Here is a 16,325-nt window from a genome sequence, read left to right on the forward strand (position 1 = left end):
GCCTCCCACCACATGATAAAGCCCAACACATATACTTTAAGTCATACATTTATTCCTATTGCTCCCCAAACGACGCAAGTGCTTATCTTTAGACTCTTTGCACTGTATCTGGTCTGATTATCATTACCACTACTGGAAAGATAAAAAAAAAAAAACACCACAGAAAAGCCTCTACTGTACTTATTTGTCATGTCTCTATAGTAATTGTACATGTTTATAACAAGCAAGCCCTTTACATGTAGTGTATCGTTACTTTCAGATTATTTTCCATCCTTATTTAATAAAATTAAAAACGTGTTTTTTAAACATTAAAATGAAACATGAACTGTGTCGCTTATGAGTATTTTGTTTGTGCTTTTATCGCTGATGACTAACTCAAAACTAAATGCTAATGCACAATTATGCAACTTCTGAATATTTCTTTCCATTGCTTCTTAAATAAACAATTAAAATAAAACACGCATAATAGAATGATTGAGTAATTTTGTATTTCACAATTTCATGATTTAAAACTCAGAGCTGCACTGAATAACACAAAAATCAACAGTTTTTGTCCAAGAGGAAATTTATTTCTGGCATACTGCTGCTAGATAGAAGTGAGTCCTCCAGAGACCATTATACAGAAAACAACAGGATTAAATGTGCACTTCCCAAAACTTCATCATCAGTTTCCCTGATGCTTGAAAAACATCAGCTCTGAAAAAAAGATTTCTGATTTAACTGTATAAACAAGGGCCTTCTATTACACGGTAAAGAGCCTTCTACAGGTCCTATTAATTCTAATTGCTGGCCAGACTAAACTGAACTGTGAGGCCCGTGTCCTCGCAGAGGTTATGTCAACATTGGTTCACTTAAAGCTAAACATTAACTATGGTTTACTGTAAAAAGCCCCAAACTGCAGCCCAAACTGAACTGCACTGGCTCTCCAGCGCTTGATGTTTCACTTTTATGTTAAAGTGTAAATGTGAATGTGAATGTTACTGAGCGTGTTTTGGAAATCAGTTCTCCTTGTACCTCAGCTGTTGAAATAATATTTACTTTTAAACTGTTTCTTTTTTTTTTTTTTTTCACCACAGACTAATATTCCTTATCCTCCCCAGTGACTGAGGTGGCAGTAAGCCATACAACCAAATGCATTATCATGTCACAACCATTAACCATCTTATATCAATATCCAAATTCAGGTGTCCCTATTGTTGGATCCGTTGTAGGCAGCAACTCCCATAAATTAATGAATAGGTCAGTAACATGACTCGTTTACCTTTTATTAGTCTCCACTTGTTTAAAGTTTAAATCTCCAGTTATCTGTTACATGTCAGTTTGACCATTGTCATTGCGCAATACATTCTCAAGCAATCCAAACCACTTGGTCCGGTGAGGAGTCGTGACGTTGACGACGCTGGGACGCTGGTGCGTCCGTCAGGTCTTTGAACGCACCACTGGCTCCCAGGGAGTGGCACCTGCACCTGTCCGACCTGTTTGAGGGTGGGGGGGGGGGGGGGGGGGACACATGACTCCGTAGGAATTTTTCTCCGCTGCTCCCATTCTTTGTTTAACGGAGTCCTTCCAGTGAGAGCAGAGAGAGGACAGAGAGGGGAACAGAGATGTCGGAGCCAGCCACTAATCCCGCGGCCACCTCGTTCCCGTCGCCAGTTATTTCTCTGCCTATGGGAGCAGGGGTGCTGAAGACTTACACTGGAGCCCTGGTCTGTTTAGAAATAGTGAGTATTGTTTGTGAATTGGAATTGCTGTGCATCACTGGCATCGGTTGTGTTGTACAAGTCTGCAGAACCCGTCTAAATTAATAATTAATGGCCTTTTATTCTCCAAGTTAGACTTTAATATCTAGGGTAGTAACTTGTTTATTTTTACCCAGTGTCCAGACTTTGCCAACTGGGTAAAAATAACCAATAAAAGTGACTTTAATAAGTTCTGGTTTTATTTCTCTTTATGTCTCTTCATGACCTTTAATTCTCCAAGGTGACTTCTACGGTGTCCTTACATGCTCTGAGCTTATGATTATTTGACTAGTTATCTAGCTATCTCGATGAAATGCTGAGTTTTACATGTTGTTAATCCTTTTTCCCAACACCTTGTACATACGTGTATGTGTCATTGTTACAATAGATGGTATCTTTAATGCAATATTCTTTATTGCTTTAATCAGCTGAGACTATTTTATATTTGCCCCTTTGTTGAAAATGAACCATTTCTTAGATAACATCTGCTCCTCTGACCTGCATTCTGTAACCAAAACTCTAACCAAAGCGTACTTGATCCATATGACCTTTGCTTAACAAAATTTACATACCAGCTCCCACCTTTACAAGTTGCTGCACACAAGTAAACTTCTAAAGCTCACTGCTGTCTGTACGAGAAGAGAGAAGACCAACTTCCAGATGACTGCACCTGGACGACTGAGAACATTTACCAACACTGAAATAGTTTTAGTAGAAGACAAAACCCACTTCTGTATCAGAGTGTACAATAAGAGCTCATTAAACAGATCTACGTATGATATAGTCTCTCTGTCGAGTCAAAAGCAGTTCATATGCCTGTGGTCTCATTACATAATGCTACATCCATTCACATGAAGCTGGAGCACAGTTCTCCTGACCTCACATTACATTTTCACATTACACCCAGTGCATAATGGAACTTTATTACAAACTGTAGAGAAATCTGTAACTAGTGCTATAGAGCTTATACAAACATGTTTGTATCATCAGTTGCTTTTTCTTTCCTATTTGCTAGGTATTTGGTGGTTTAGTGTGGATCTTGGTGGCTTCCTCTGATGTGCCCGTGCCTCTTCTGCAAGGTTGGGTGATATTTGTCTCCGTCACAACCTTTGTCCTTTCCTCCATCTACCTCGCGCTGCTCGTCTCCGGCACGGCTGACCGCATCATCACTGACTGGAACTTTGTGGTAAATTGTATATAAATGAGTCCATCCCACCTGTTTCTTTCTATCCTTCCTTCCTTCCTTCCTTCCTTGATTTAAAAATACCAAAGTACACTGTCTATTTTTTTGAAAGAAAGATGAGTAAGGATCAGCTTTTTTTTTTTTTTTAAGTTAAGATGCCTGTCAGTTTTCTTTGGTGCATGAAAGTCACAGATCTGCTTCGGCGGTAAATCTGCTGGTTCCCCTGGAATTACAGTTCCACTATTTCTGTTTAACAACTACTGTGGACTGTCTGTATATCAAACAGTGGCTCTCCTATGACATTTAGAAGTCAGCTAGAGTATTTATAGCTTGTACAAATAAGCTAGTTACAATAAGGACATTACTGAAATAGAGCAGTCTAATGTACAATGTGTTGACTGGTGTTGGCTTCCTCCATAGATCTCTGTCCGTATCGGTTCAAAGTAGTTTAACTTTCAGTTAGGAGGAATATAAAACCATTCAACTTAGACTTACCTCAGGAACTGGTAGTGCTGTGTTTTGGACAGATGGTCCATCAGCATCCTCCTGAATCCTGAGTCCTCCCCACATGGCTACATGATCTTCATTTTCATATAGACGAGGATGAGGAACATTAGGGGAATATTCATGTCACAAAGTAGACACTCCTTCCACACTAGCTTATCTAAATTTGTCAAAGTATTAGGCTCCTTGGGGAAATTCTTGTGGACAGGCGGCTGTTATTTAGGTGCCAACAGTCCGGGGACACTTTGACATGCGGCCTGGATGAACTGGCAGTCGAACCACCAATGCCGGGGTTCGTGCAAGGCAATTGACCTGGCAACTCAACCACAGGCATGATTATCACTAAGTGAGAAATAGCATCGTGCAGGTTACCACAAGAAATGGAGTTCACACTCCGCTTTCTCACGCTTGAAATGTAACATTGTTGCAACCTGTTTCCTGTCAGTAAATAGTTTACCACAACACCGAATGTGTGTGTGTGTCAATATGGGTGGAAGAGAAAGGCAGTGTTCCAGGAACGGTGGTGTTTTCATGAAGGTGGTCTGGATGTGACACACACACACACAAAAAAAATCTATATTTGCTTTATCTGGGTTATTTGTCTTCTATTTACTTCTGTATTTGTTGTCTGCTCAACTACAATTTCCAACCACTGTTGCCTTTGGGTCTCCGAAACCCAAACACCACTAATGTAAAACAAATGCAGAGTCGGGGTAACCAGTGTGCGGTCAATCAAAATGTGTTTTTTTTTACTATGTTCTTCTCAGAAAATTAGCTTTAAGGCCAGTGAGTGTCAGGTTCAAGAAAAGTGTCCGACATCATATAATAAGGGTTAACTCTTCACTAAACTATGTAGTAAGATTGCTCAATGATTTATAAGCTCTGTTGTAAGTACATGCAACGCTTTGTGTGAGCTGTGCAGAGATAAACAGTTCAACTTCCTCATATTAAAATGATTCAGAATTTAACTTAATGAAACCAGAAATGTCTGCTGGGAACTTTTATTGCCATTTTTCTGACTGATTTAGTGCCAGTGTAGACCACAGCCAAGTTATTAATATGACTGTGGTAAGTGGCTGCTTAAATACACACATATCAGATGGCTTTAGGGGCTTTCTAGACCCACAAGTAGGGATTTAGGAACCCATATGTGATCTAGGAACAGTCAGACAAACACAAACCCCTGTGCAGTGATGGTGGTGTTGTTCTTCTTACACAGATTTAGAGTCGGTGAGATGGGAATGCGTTCTCCTGCTAACCTAGCTATAATCCTAGTTTTGTTTTCAAAAAAGCCTAAAGACCTTTGACAGAAGGAACCACCTAATGCTGCAGCTTCTACTTCAGTGGGAAACAACGCTCACAGGCGAGTGTTCTTGTCTGTGTCACGTCTGACCTCTCAGACGGGGGCACAGCCGTGCTTCGGGCTCCGGGCCCTGCTTCCAGGAGTGGCTAGGCGTGTGGGGTTGTTTGTTCTCAGCTGAACAATGACTGACATGGATGATGAGCTCACACTAACACATAACAAAGGCCCCTCCTGTAGTCCGGCTAGGCTCACAGAGCCAACAAGACGAACTCCCATTAACCTGCTTTGCTCTCGGGCTTTTCTCTGTCTCTCTCCCTCACTGCCTTCGATCCCCGAGCATCTTTTTTCAGTATGTGCTCTTGTTATTTTCATTCTCAGTGGGTTTTTTTTTTTTGAAGCATGTTAGGATTTACAGTTTATTCAAAGCGTTCCTCTTATGTCAGCCGGCCTGGTTTGTTATCTGAACGTCGCTGCAGCACAGGTAGCTGCTCTAAGCAGATCTGGGTTGTGGAATCTGACAGTTGATCAGGACATTTACAAAAAACAAACTGTAACTGTTTACACTTGAAACCTGAAACTCTTTGGTATTTACAGCGTTTCTAATGCATACTGTACATTTGTTTCGCAGGACTTGGTGTACCATTTCATAGCTTTTCTTTGCTACATTGCTGCCTTCGTGCTGGAGGCAGCAACAACAGCAGCGAATGGAGGAATGAACATCCTGCCTAACAGCACTGACATTGTCTTCTGTATAACCAACCCTGTAGGCAATATATTCACAATCCTGGATTCCAGGCAATACAATATCAATGTGGCAGCCACGGTGAGTGCTGTTTATCTTTTCCACTGAGGTCTGTTATATTGCACACACACATAGTTGTGCATTTCATTCATATTATTGTGGTGCACTCACATTACTATCTGAATGAATACTTAATGACTTCTGCTGAGGTAGGGAGGTTGCTGAGGTGCCTTTGAAAAGAAGAAAGTTTCATGTTGCAAAAGAATCCATATTTAAATGCAAAGCAACAATGTTCACTGTATTAAAAAAAGGTTAATGTGGTTAATCAGTCATGAAATGCTAAGTGAGACAACAACCCTAATACTAATGCAGCATCTCAATGTGTCAGAAAAACTCCCCACATGACACATTAGAAAGTAACTTTCCCGCTGACGAAATCTTGGCGTAGGAAGCGTTTAAACATTTGCAAAAGTTTACACCTTAAACCTTTAGCGTCTTGATGTGTGTTCACTAATACAGTGAATCTCACATCCATAGATTGAGCCAGGCTGGCTAATCCAGTGTATAAGGAAAACAGTACTACATGTAGCTCATTCTCTCTGTTTGCATGTATTTCCAAGTCAAATTCAGATTCTGATATTGATTAATTACAATAGCCAATTAAGAAAAATTAAGGAAAAATATTTGCTTTTTAGAACCTAAGAAATTATCCTCTCTGTTTGGTTTGCTGTGTTTCATGCTGTACAAATTATTGGGTGACTGTTACTCTTTTTTTGTCCCAGATATTTGCATTGGTGGTGACACTATGCTACTTCTGCAGTACGTTGATGGGCTACAAGAGGTGGCGGATGTAACTGGAAAACCAGCATAAACGAATTTTACAAACGCTTCATAACTTCGGCGTGTATTAAAACATCGCATCATGCAGATGTCTTTTCAGTTCAGTGTAAACTTAATTACTTCCTGATGGTAAACTCCTGTTACATGAGCTACATGAATTCATCTTCTGTTTAGCTGTTAAGGGCTGGGGAGGCTATTTTGACAGCTGTAAAGAATAACAGTTGTCGTTAGCAACATTTGAAACTGATTACTTTGCTGCTAAGCATGGGTTTCACTGTTCAGTAGCTCTCTCCAACTACTCCAGGGAAAAAGAATATCTGGAAAAGTTGTGTATTACTGAGGCTATACAGGGTAATTTGTCAAGATGTAATTGATGCTTCTGACAAGTTTTGTTTTCTCACTCCCTTTGTCAATCAACTATTGCTCCATTTCCTGAGTCACATCCTCACTGGAGGAAATATTTCTAATTTCCAATACCACAAAAACAATAACACGCCTATGTAAGCTGCTAATAGGTTATGTACCCCAGAACATTAACGTGATGGCGCAATTTGTTGGAAAGATGCTGAAAGCCAATGTGATTGTTTTTACTACTCTCCAGTTACCTTGGTGCTAAAGGGCTGCAAACTCACACTAGACCTAACATGACTTTTATTACACTTTTATGTGGCCACTTTGAAACATAAGTTAATCTGATGATCTGTTGGATTTCTAAATTTTAAAATCTTGTACATGTTTTGTTTCATTTTCTCAGTATAGCCAGCATACCTGTTTTTTTTTTTTTTCACAATGTCGTAACTGTTGCACATTCTCGGTCAATATTTATTGCACGATAAAGTCTGATGTGTAAACTTTCTGAGTGGTGAGTCCTATGTGGCTAACTCCAGTGACTTACGGATATATGTAACTTGACCAAGGTCTGGATCAAACAGTCTTTCATTCTTGTGAGATCTACTACAAAGTAATTATTTAATCTGACAATAAAATGATTTTATAATTTATTTTATTTCTGAGTAATCACGTTATCATTGTTTAAACACAATGTATGTTTAAAATTGTACCCATTAGTTTGACTCTTATTTTAACTGTATTGATGCTTCATTGAACTGTCCAAATCAATAACTGTAGCATGATTTATTAGCTGTATTTGTTGTCGATGTTTTGCTTGCAATGGGTTTTTAAAATGTTCATTTAAATTTCTAAATAAGGACAGTTTGACACAGTTTCTAACATTTGATTTTAGCTTTTTAGGACAGCAGAAATAAAAGTTCTAAAGAAAAACAATATATTCTTTTGGCATCATTACAAGAAAAGATTATTGTCCACCACATTGTCTTTTATGTGCTACCACTATGAGTCAGTAACTTAAAAAAACTTAAAATCACACAGCATTACAGTTGTATTTAATCCTATGTATCCTGAGTAAACACTGAGGAATACTAAGTAATACTGTATATACATGTACATATAGATAAAGCGACATTATTGTCATTGTAATGATACAACAAAATTTGTTTGGTAACTCTCAGAGAGTCGATAGATAGATAGATAGATAGATAGATGGATATTTTTCTGATCATTCTGACAATATCTTTTATATAGACTAATATATTTAATGGAGTACTGTTATATATCTGTGCACAATTTCAAATATTTGCAGTTTGTAAGCTTTGACATAAAGGTAAATGCCTAAACTAGTAAAAATGGTCTTGTAAACTAGTGTTTGGTACCATTATGGATCCATATTTCTTACTCCTGTCTCCTTCATGTTAAAGTTGAACTCGCTGCAGTGATTTGAAGTTGTCATTTTTATTTCGGCCACTAGATGTCCCCCGTTATCTACTGTTAGCTCACGACTTTCCCATATTATCCCATGTTTGGACGTAAATATCAAAACGCTTGAATCACAATAAAATGTTGATTGCGAGGCGCTTTATAATGCTGTGCTTCGTGCATCCTCAGCATTTACCAAGTCGGGCAAACGGGTTTGACTCCTGGCGGCTTCAGCAGCTCACCTGCAGCTCCTCATCATCAAGTTCGACGGAACAATACCGGAACCCTCCCGTGTGTCACCTTTCACAATAAAAGTAACACCTTATAAGTCAAAAACTGTATTTCCATTTCACCCAGTACTTTGAAAACCATTCGTGTTTGATTTTTTTGTTGCGTTTCCCTAATGTAAACACTGACTTTTTTGTTTTGTTTTTTTTCTTTGGTTTATCGACTACTTATTCAAGTGTAAATATATGCCTCTCGATGGAGCTTGCTTTTATTGTGGTCATCGAGCGGAAACGTGTTGCATCTTCCCTCCGACGTTGCGGTCGCTTGTTCCGGACTCGTCTCCCTCTCAGTCCGCGGCGCGTCCAGACCTGCTGTGAGTGTCGGTATTTAACGCTGCCTGTCACCGTACGGAATCACCTTACCGAGAGCGCCTCGTTCATTAGCTGTAGTTTCAAAAAGCAAGCTGCAAAATACTCTCATCGCGGTCCGGCCATGGGTATGAGCGGGGCGGGGTGGAGGAGAGAGGGGGATTTAAATTTCAGCTCCTCTTGATTTGTAGTAAACGGTTCACCGGGGCAGAACCGAGCCGCGCTTCTCTCACGGACACACAAAGTGCTTTATCGGGTTTCCCCCACCGCAGAAATCACCACACACGGGGTTTGTTGGTTTTCCTTCGTGTTTTTGGGAGTTTTTTTGGGTTTTTTTTTTTTTTTTCCTGGAGAGCGGAGGTGGCGAACTGAGAGCGGCTCGTCGAGTCGGGACTGACCGCTGGAGTCGGTCCTGAAAATGGAGGCTGTTATCGAGAGGGAATGCAGCGCGCTCGGAGGACTCTTCCAAACCGTGATCGGAGACATGAAAGTAAGGAGGCTCAACTTTACACTTGGTATTATTACTTATTGTTATTGGTGGGCCGCTTACCACCGTCTGAAACTAGCTAACTATTGGAGAGCCTTAACTCCATGAGCTGCAGTATGTAGTTAGTTCATCGATACGTGTTAGAGATTAACAAAAAAGTCTTATGTTAACCTCTAAGTTGAGTCACTCTACTGCCTGTATTTATATGTCTCTACTGACTATATTTATATATCTGTACTGAGTTATGAACCAAGAAACTAAATGCAGTAACATTAGCAAGAAGTAGCTTTAACTAGAGCTGTTGAGTAACTTCCATGATCTCCAGTTGATGTGATGATGGCTAACTTTACTAACCTAACTATGGCGTTTCTTGCTTTTCCCAACTTCTTTCTAATGTTACTTTTCGTTTTGTTGCTACTTAATATTAATATATTTGACTGGTTTGATTCTCCTCAGCTGGATCTTTGACTTCACTTGTTCCATTTTTAAGAGTGTTGCAGCAGCCAACAGCAGATAAAAGCTAAATAGGGCAATCATGAGTCATAAAACTAGGGCATCCTATTTTGATCCTATTTTGATCCTATTTTGATCTTATTTTGACAGAGCTTGGCCGATGAGACAATTAGGAGATTCCCCAGCTGTTGTACTTTACTGAAGGAATGTCGGGAATGTAGCTGTCAGGGTAGAAACATACCCACAGGGTCTGAAGGCTTTTACATGTGTAGGTCAGACGGCCAGCCATGGGAGTTGACTGGAGTCAGAAAGTTTGTTTTGAATATTGCACAGACAATCAGCACTTCCAACCACTCCAGTCTCTCACTTGCCTACATGAAGATAGTTCATGATCTCCCAGTCTCTTAAGTGACAGACAACACCAGTAATAAATATGCAATAAATATGCATATGCTTATTTATTTGTCTTTACAGAATAGCCTAAATTAAAACTGCCAGTGATGTCTTTGTTTTATTGTGCCTCAGATGGGATTGTATACTTAAAAAAAGTGTCAGCTTACTCCGACTTTGTCATTTTTCATGGTGCTGTAGTGGTTGATATCTGTGCCAAAGTAGGCTTTTCTGACTGTGGTGGCCACAAGTGATCAGAGAGAGGGATGAGCGCAGGAAAGGAGCTAGACGACAGAGTTAAATAGGGGCAAAAGGGTGGAAGGGAGACTGGGAGAGAGAAAGGAAGATGTAATGTAGAGAGAGCTTTGTTGGCTGTTGGGTGTAATATTTGACAGCACAACATCACATTCCTCAGGTCCCTGACAGTAGTAACACATTAGTAAGAGACATGTGCTCATTACTTTATCTTGTGCCACGTTAGCCTCCTCTTTTCAATGCATTAGGCCACTTGTTCACTGTGATAGTTTCAATAAAAGGCTCTTCAACTATTTTCAGCTCAGGACCTGAATTAGGTAAATTTAGAGTCCCTATTGGGATCCAGGCTCATTATGCCATTGTATTACTTCTCTTGTTGTGTGGGGATCTTTCCAAAAGAGGCATGTGACCCCATTTTGTAACCTAACACACGCAGAACATTATGTTAATGTCTCATGTCCCATTTATAAATAATATATTAATAAAAAAGAATTGTTATATTTTACTTTCTATTCAGATGCACACAACCCTGCACAGTTTCATTTGATATCTTAAATTCTGGTGCTTTCAGGTCTGCTGGCAAAAATATGGAAACATATACTTTTCAGGTTGACATTACTGGGATACATGTATGAGAAAGTATACACCTTAATTACTTCTGTTTAGCCCTGCAGGTGAGGTGAGGCTTCGGTATAGCCTCACGTTGGCTGAACAGTTACGTAACTGTGGGAATGGTGAAATCTGTACTGATGCTTGTGTCATTCATGTGTTTTCCTTCACAGAGCAGCTACCCTATTTGGGAGGACTTTATCACCAAAGCTGGCAAACTGCAGTCCCAGCTCAGGTAAGAACGTGTTTATCTGCATGAACACATCTTGTGTGTTATATTGATAACAGCAACAGACACTGTTACAGTATGTAGTTAGTCATTTAGTTTCACCAGTATAATGAAATTGTAGTGGATGAAAGTGCACATTGAATTACATTTTCTTTTTGCTATTTTTCTGTAGATTCTGGTAGATTATTTTACTTTTCTTGGCCAAGAAAATATCACCATGATTGTTGCATAACATCTCACATACATCTTGTTCACCATAGGAACTTAGGCTTAGGCACAATCTCATTAACAAACTGATTCTGATCTGGCTTTTACATTAGATGACAGTCTCGGTGTCCTTTCCAATAAGTTTTAAGTGGCACGTGTCCTTTGACTAACAAGAAATGACAGTTCACATAAAAGCTTAATCTCTTAACAATACTGTCCGAGGGTCATTATGTATCCTTCTCCTCCTTTTCTCCTTGCTTTAGCCTGATTTAATATGTCTTCCTAATGATGTAAATTTGCACACCTCCTGCCAAAATTCTTCCAAGTCTTATGCTAATAATCAATGTCAATTCCAGCCACCTCTGCTAGTTGGTTTTAAGTGGCAATTTGTAAGAAGACAAACAACTTATGACAGTTAAAATAAAAGCACATTGTCTAGCAAATAATGTAAATTCAGGTGTCCTGTGGTCTAATTATTCTTTGATTAACTGTGCATGGCAGTTCTCTTGATATTTCTGGGGACCTTTGCCACTCGGGCCACTCAGTGTCCCAATCTTTCATGTTCTTAATAGTAAGGCTGATTAATTGTGAGATGTTATTCAAGGTTCTCCATCAATTAAAGGTTAAGCATGTGACCCTGCCATGCTAAGGCTCAGGGGGTATTTGTGGACTTGCTGCTAATGGCTGGCTGTTTGACAGTAGGATGCCACTGGGGAAATTATAAAAGAACAAATCTACCAGTTATTGTACTGTGAAGTGAGTTGAGCCTCCAGTAAATCAGTGAGCTGTTTTCATCCAATTACAGTATGCTAATGATAGCTTGATCATGGAGAACCTTGTGAAAATGATCCTTCTGTCTTTATATATTAATATAGTATAATATATAATTATGTTATCCCACATCTTGACTTATTTTAAAGCATTAGTCAGGAGCTGCTCCCAGAAAAGACATATCTATCTGTTATCTGCCATGATGAGTTGAGTGTCATTTATTGAAAGACAACCACGTTTCTGTATATTTGACTTGTTTTGCCTTTTGCTTGGCCTACACCCTGCTCCAGGCTGCAGTGGCTGTAGCAGAAGGCTGGTGGTAACGATGCCCTCGCTGCTGGAGCTCTTATGAGAGTGTGCTTTCTGGGCTTGCTCATGGTGACCTACAAAGCTTTTTCTGTCTGCTTTAAAGTCTGTCTCCAGCCTCTACCAATTTAGACAAACTAGCTCTTTTCACTATAGCATGTCCCCCACCCAAGGACCTCTGTAATCTGTTTGGAGACTGCAGTAATGTAGTACTTAGAGGGGCACACACATATCATGTAAAACACAAACACACCCACCTTCCCTCAATGGCCTGGATAAGTGACTAGCCAGCAGTGGTAGCGGCATATGTCTCTGTGTGTAATGACGTCCCCAGGCAGACCACTCTGTAATTTAGCCCCTCTGCTCCCCTCACATAGAGCAGCTAGGAAATCAACCAATTACAGTGTTGGGACTGTTCTGTCATTTTTGGTCCAAATATGTTTTTTTTTTCTTTCCTGTACTAGTTTTAAACAGCCATCACTGAGAGCTTCAAAGAAAGAGGTCAGGATTTAATATTGGCTACATGCAGGTCTCCCTTGTTCTTGGTCAAAGTAGTTGTTTTTGAGGATACAGACTACCTTCAGGTTTCAAGCTTATGAACAGTTTAAAAGCTGTTAAACAGCCCTATAACTTTGGGCTTGCAAATTGACAAAAGCTCATGCTGGTGGACAGACACATAAATACATTACATCAACAATACAATACAATAATAAAATGTTCAGTCAGAGTACTATCTCTGTCATAATTCTTGGTATGTGGTGTTAAACTCAACCTCTTTCTATGATTTAGATTTACTACATTCACATTCCAGTTTCTCTTGAACCAAGAATAGATGGGGGCGGCAGCACTGAATGTTTCATTGTCATAAAGAGCACTCTGCTGTATTACACCAAGGTCTATGGGGAGTTTACTGTAGATTTGCTTGGCCAAGGCCTTGCAGAATAGATATGTTAAAATCGTTTATCTTGACTCCAGGACAGGGGCGTTTGCAGATTTTAAGGCCAATGGTAGCAATCAGATCATTGTTGGAGTACAGTGCAGTACTGTGAAACCCTGTAGCTGCAATGTTTTCTAAATTCTTACAGCCACAGACGTTTTGAGGTTTTCTGGCTGACTGTCAGAGCTTAAATTAAAACCTTATTATTCTGCCTGTGCAACTTAGTATCTGTTTGCTTCTGAAGAAGTTACTGTAAGTTGAGCCAGAAAATACTCAATTTGAAATTCAGCTTTGATTTTTAATGTTAACTGCTCTTGTTTGACGTGAGAGGAGATTAAAATGTGGTAAATGGATGAACCAGTTAAATACATTAGCATTTCCACAGATCACAGGAGATGATCACTATCAGCAATTATAAAGTACTAAATACTGTTGCATTAGAGTCACTTATACTGAAAGTGTGCTTCACTTTAAACCACTTTCCGACCAAGTCTGATTTGAATATAATAAGTAAGACTTCACAGATCAAAGAACAAGACTTTGCATATAAAATATAATGCATATGACAATGTATATTGTACATTTTTACATTACAGTAAATTAAATTACCATAGGCAGATATCAGTTGGAGGTTGCTCTGGTGCCCACACGACTTTAAATAGAAAGGAATCTGTGTGTGCCTGCACGTATGTTTCTTTTTCCATTTGCTAGACACACCCTTGGATCTTCTGGTCAGCTCTACAACAGCACTGCACTTATTAGTCAATACTATATGATGTTTTTGCATGATAAAGAAAATGGTTGTTGCTGCTTGCACTTGACATCAAGCAACTAAAACTGTAAAAGTTTTGAGATAGGATTGTCTCCTTTTCCAAAAAAAACTGTGAAACTCAGATTTGAAAACATATTTTATTATATTTTAGTGTTGTGTAACATTGCCAGAGAACAGATAGTTACAAAAGCATTAATATCGATGCAGCAGCGCTAGATATATGATATTCTTATATGCAACACATTCTTCTTTGTCACTGTCTGGAAAGTTCAGACTTCTGAGGCCTGGAGCTCTTTCTAACACCACAGTTTAGTATCAACCATGGTTGCTTTCAGTGGCCCTTCTCAGTAAATGATATAACATGTATATGTAATCGTTTGCAATATTAAACATTTGAGTTGATTTGGGAGTCATCACCATCCTATATTCTATTGCTTCACTCAGCTGTGAAAGGTGTCTCTCTAGAGTGTTTTCCCATTCCCAGATTGTGTATGAGGGTTTTGTATTGGTCTATGGAAGAAGGGTCCTCGTGGTTAGAACAAACCAGCTTTTGTGGCTGAATGTGCCTTGGAAAACATCCAGACATTGATGTTTCTATTTGTGTAGCGTGCATGACTGATAGGTAGTCTTGTCTCAGTTAAGGATATCAAATGTCACATACGTGCATGTTCACACATACACCAAGAGTCTTTAATCTCTCTACCTGTGATTTTAATAATGAGTCAGCGGTTTTGTCTGAAGTAGGCCTGCTAGAGTCAGTGTTTGGAGTTAATCAGTCAGCTGGTCTTCCTTCCAGTTGTACCAGCCAGCAAATAACTGGTCACTCATGCAGCCAGACAGGCTATTAGCTGAAATACCAGTAAGATGGTGTCTGTAATGAATAAACCAGAAAGTAATTTCTGTCTTTATGAGGTTACTGGATTTTGCCCTTTCTCCAGGCTGTTATTTGGGTTATAAATACCATATGAGATGACAGAGAAGCAGGTATGAGTTGTGAACTTGCCACAGGCCCCTGCTCCATTTTAGTGCTGAAAAGGCTAGATCCCACAGTGATCCTTTTATTGACCTGTAAGTGTGGCAAACTCCGCTCCAGAGCTGCTCTGCTGAGCTGGGCAGATTCCAGAGGTCTCTAAGTAATCACATAGACATTCCTCACACAGCAGGGCACATTTAAGTTTTAACTTAGACACACACACATTTATAGTATATGCTTATACTATTGTGCTGATCCTATCATTTTGTCTTTGCCTGTTGACACCTGTCAACCGTATGTAATTATTGAAGCTGATCAGTTATAACATTGTGTATTTGAATTTGAACTCCTGCTTTAACTATAATTCTGTCCTCTTCTCTTATCCAAGGGCGACGGTGGTTGCAGTGGCTACCTTCCTGGATGCCTTTCAGAAAGTGGCTGACCTGGCAACTAATTCACGAGGTAGGAATAAATGCACAGATGTAGAGCATTCAAAGTGTAATCAATGTCCTCTTCTGTCAGCCCCATTCCTTGTATTTTTTTAAAAGAATTTGTATTCTTGATGGGCCTCTGTTGTAACACAGTTTTGACAGGATTGAAACAGTTAACTCTCCTAACACAGTGCGTGCCTGGGCACCTATTTTTGAGTGTTCTTTGTTTTTTTTTTGTTTTTTTTGTCTCTGTAACTCTCAGCAATTCTAGTCCTTGACCCCACTACACTGTTTACTATGGTTTGTTTGCTTTATGATAAGATAAAGTAAAATAAAATGAGATACACCTTTCTTAAAAAGCATTTTATTCAATTTAATTTGTTGTATAGATCTTAAATCTGTCAGTTTGAAGCCACCCCATTAAATATGGACCTAACTGTATGTGTGTAAGAAAGAGAGAGAGGGAGAAATCCCATCCCTCTGTAGTTTTGATAGTTCCATCCACTGCTCCATACTATTAATAGAAACTGAGGCAGACACACACATTCATCACCTAACACACTGCAGAGAGAAACAGGCGGGTAGAGGTAGAGAGAGATGGGGCAGTACAGGGAGTCATCACTTTCTCTCTGTATATTTCTCCCTCTCTCTGCGTAACACACAGTTTAAATTCTTGCTGCAAAGGAGTCAGATTTAGACAGCTGAAAAGAGTTGCATCATCTTTCATCTGCTCTTTCCATCACGTTGTCACACTATTCTTTCAATATACTCTGTCTTAGGCAAACAGTATCACATAACAACATAATAATTTTTGCGCTTTGTTGC

At 39.4% G+C, this 16,325-nt stretch overlaps 2 protein-coding genes across 5 annotated transcripts in view; both read left to right on the forward strand.

The window, feature by feature from the left end:
- Positions 1 to 1,537: 1,537 nt before the first annotated feature.
- Positions 1,538 to 7,595, forward strand: mal2 (mal, T cell differentiation protein 2). Its single transcript, XM_026372837.1, has 4 exons — positions 1,538 to 1,721; positions 2,755 to 2,925; positions 5,358 to 5,552; positions 6,254 to 7,595. Exons 1-4 carry the CDS (start codon positions 1,605 to 1,607, stop codon positions 6,323 to 6,325), a joined length of 555 nt encoding a protein of 184 aa, XP_026228622.1. The 5' UTR covers positions 1,538 to 1,604; the 3' UTR covers positions 6,326 to 7,595.
- Positions 7,596 to 8,660: 1,065 nt separating this feature from the next.
- The window catches only part of LOC113169545 (protein MTSS 1-like), a 44,706-nt gene continuing 37,041 nt past the window's right edge, over positions 8,661 to 16,325 (forward strand). For all 4 annotated transcript variants that reach the window (XM_026371039.1, XM_026371040.1, XM_026371042.1 and 1 more), the window contains exons 1-3: positions 8,661 to 9,170; positions 11,048 to 11,109; positions 15,458 to 15,531. In XM_026371039.1, coding sequence (XP_026226824.1) covers positions 9,099 to 9,170; positions 11,048 to 11,109; positions 15,458 to 15,531 — 208 coding nt within the window. In that variant the 5' untranslated portion in view covers positions 8,661 to 9,098. The remainder of the gene's footprint in view (positions 9,171 to 11,047; positions 11,110 to 15,457; positions 15,532 to 16,325) is intronic.

The sequence above is a fragment of the Anabas testudineus genome, chromosome 16 (genome assembly GCF_900324465.2).
Source record: "Anabas testudineus chromosome 16, fAnaTes1.2, whole genome shotgun sequence".
In the NCBI taxonomy this organism is placed as follows: Eukaryota; Metazoa; Chordata; class Actinopteri; order Anabantiformes; family Anabantidae; genus Anabas; species Anabas testudineus.

Bases quoted from the DNA above. Each gene is read 5' to 3' on its own strand.
- mal2 (XM_026372837.1), top strand. From the start codon at position 1,605: ATGTCGGAGCCAGCCACTAATCCCGCGGCCACCTCGTTCCCGTCGCCA. The intron at 1,722-2,754 runs GTGAGTATTGTT...CCTATTTGCTAG, and splicing joins CCCTGGTCTGTTTAGAAATA to GTATTTGGTGGTTTAGTGTG. The intron at 2,926-5,357 runs GTAAATTGTATA...TTTGTTTCGCAG, and splicing joins TCACTGACTGGAACTTTGTG to GACTTGGTGTACCATTTCAT.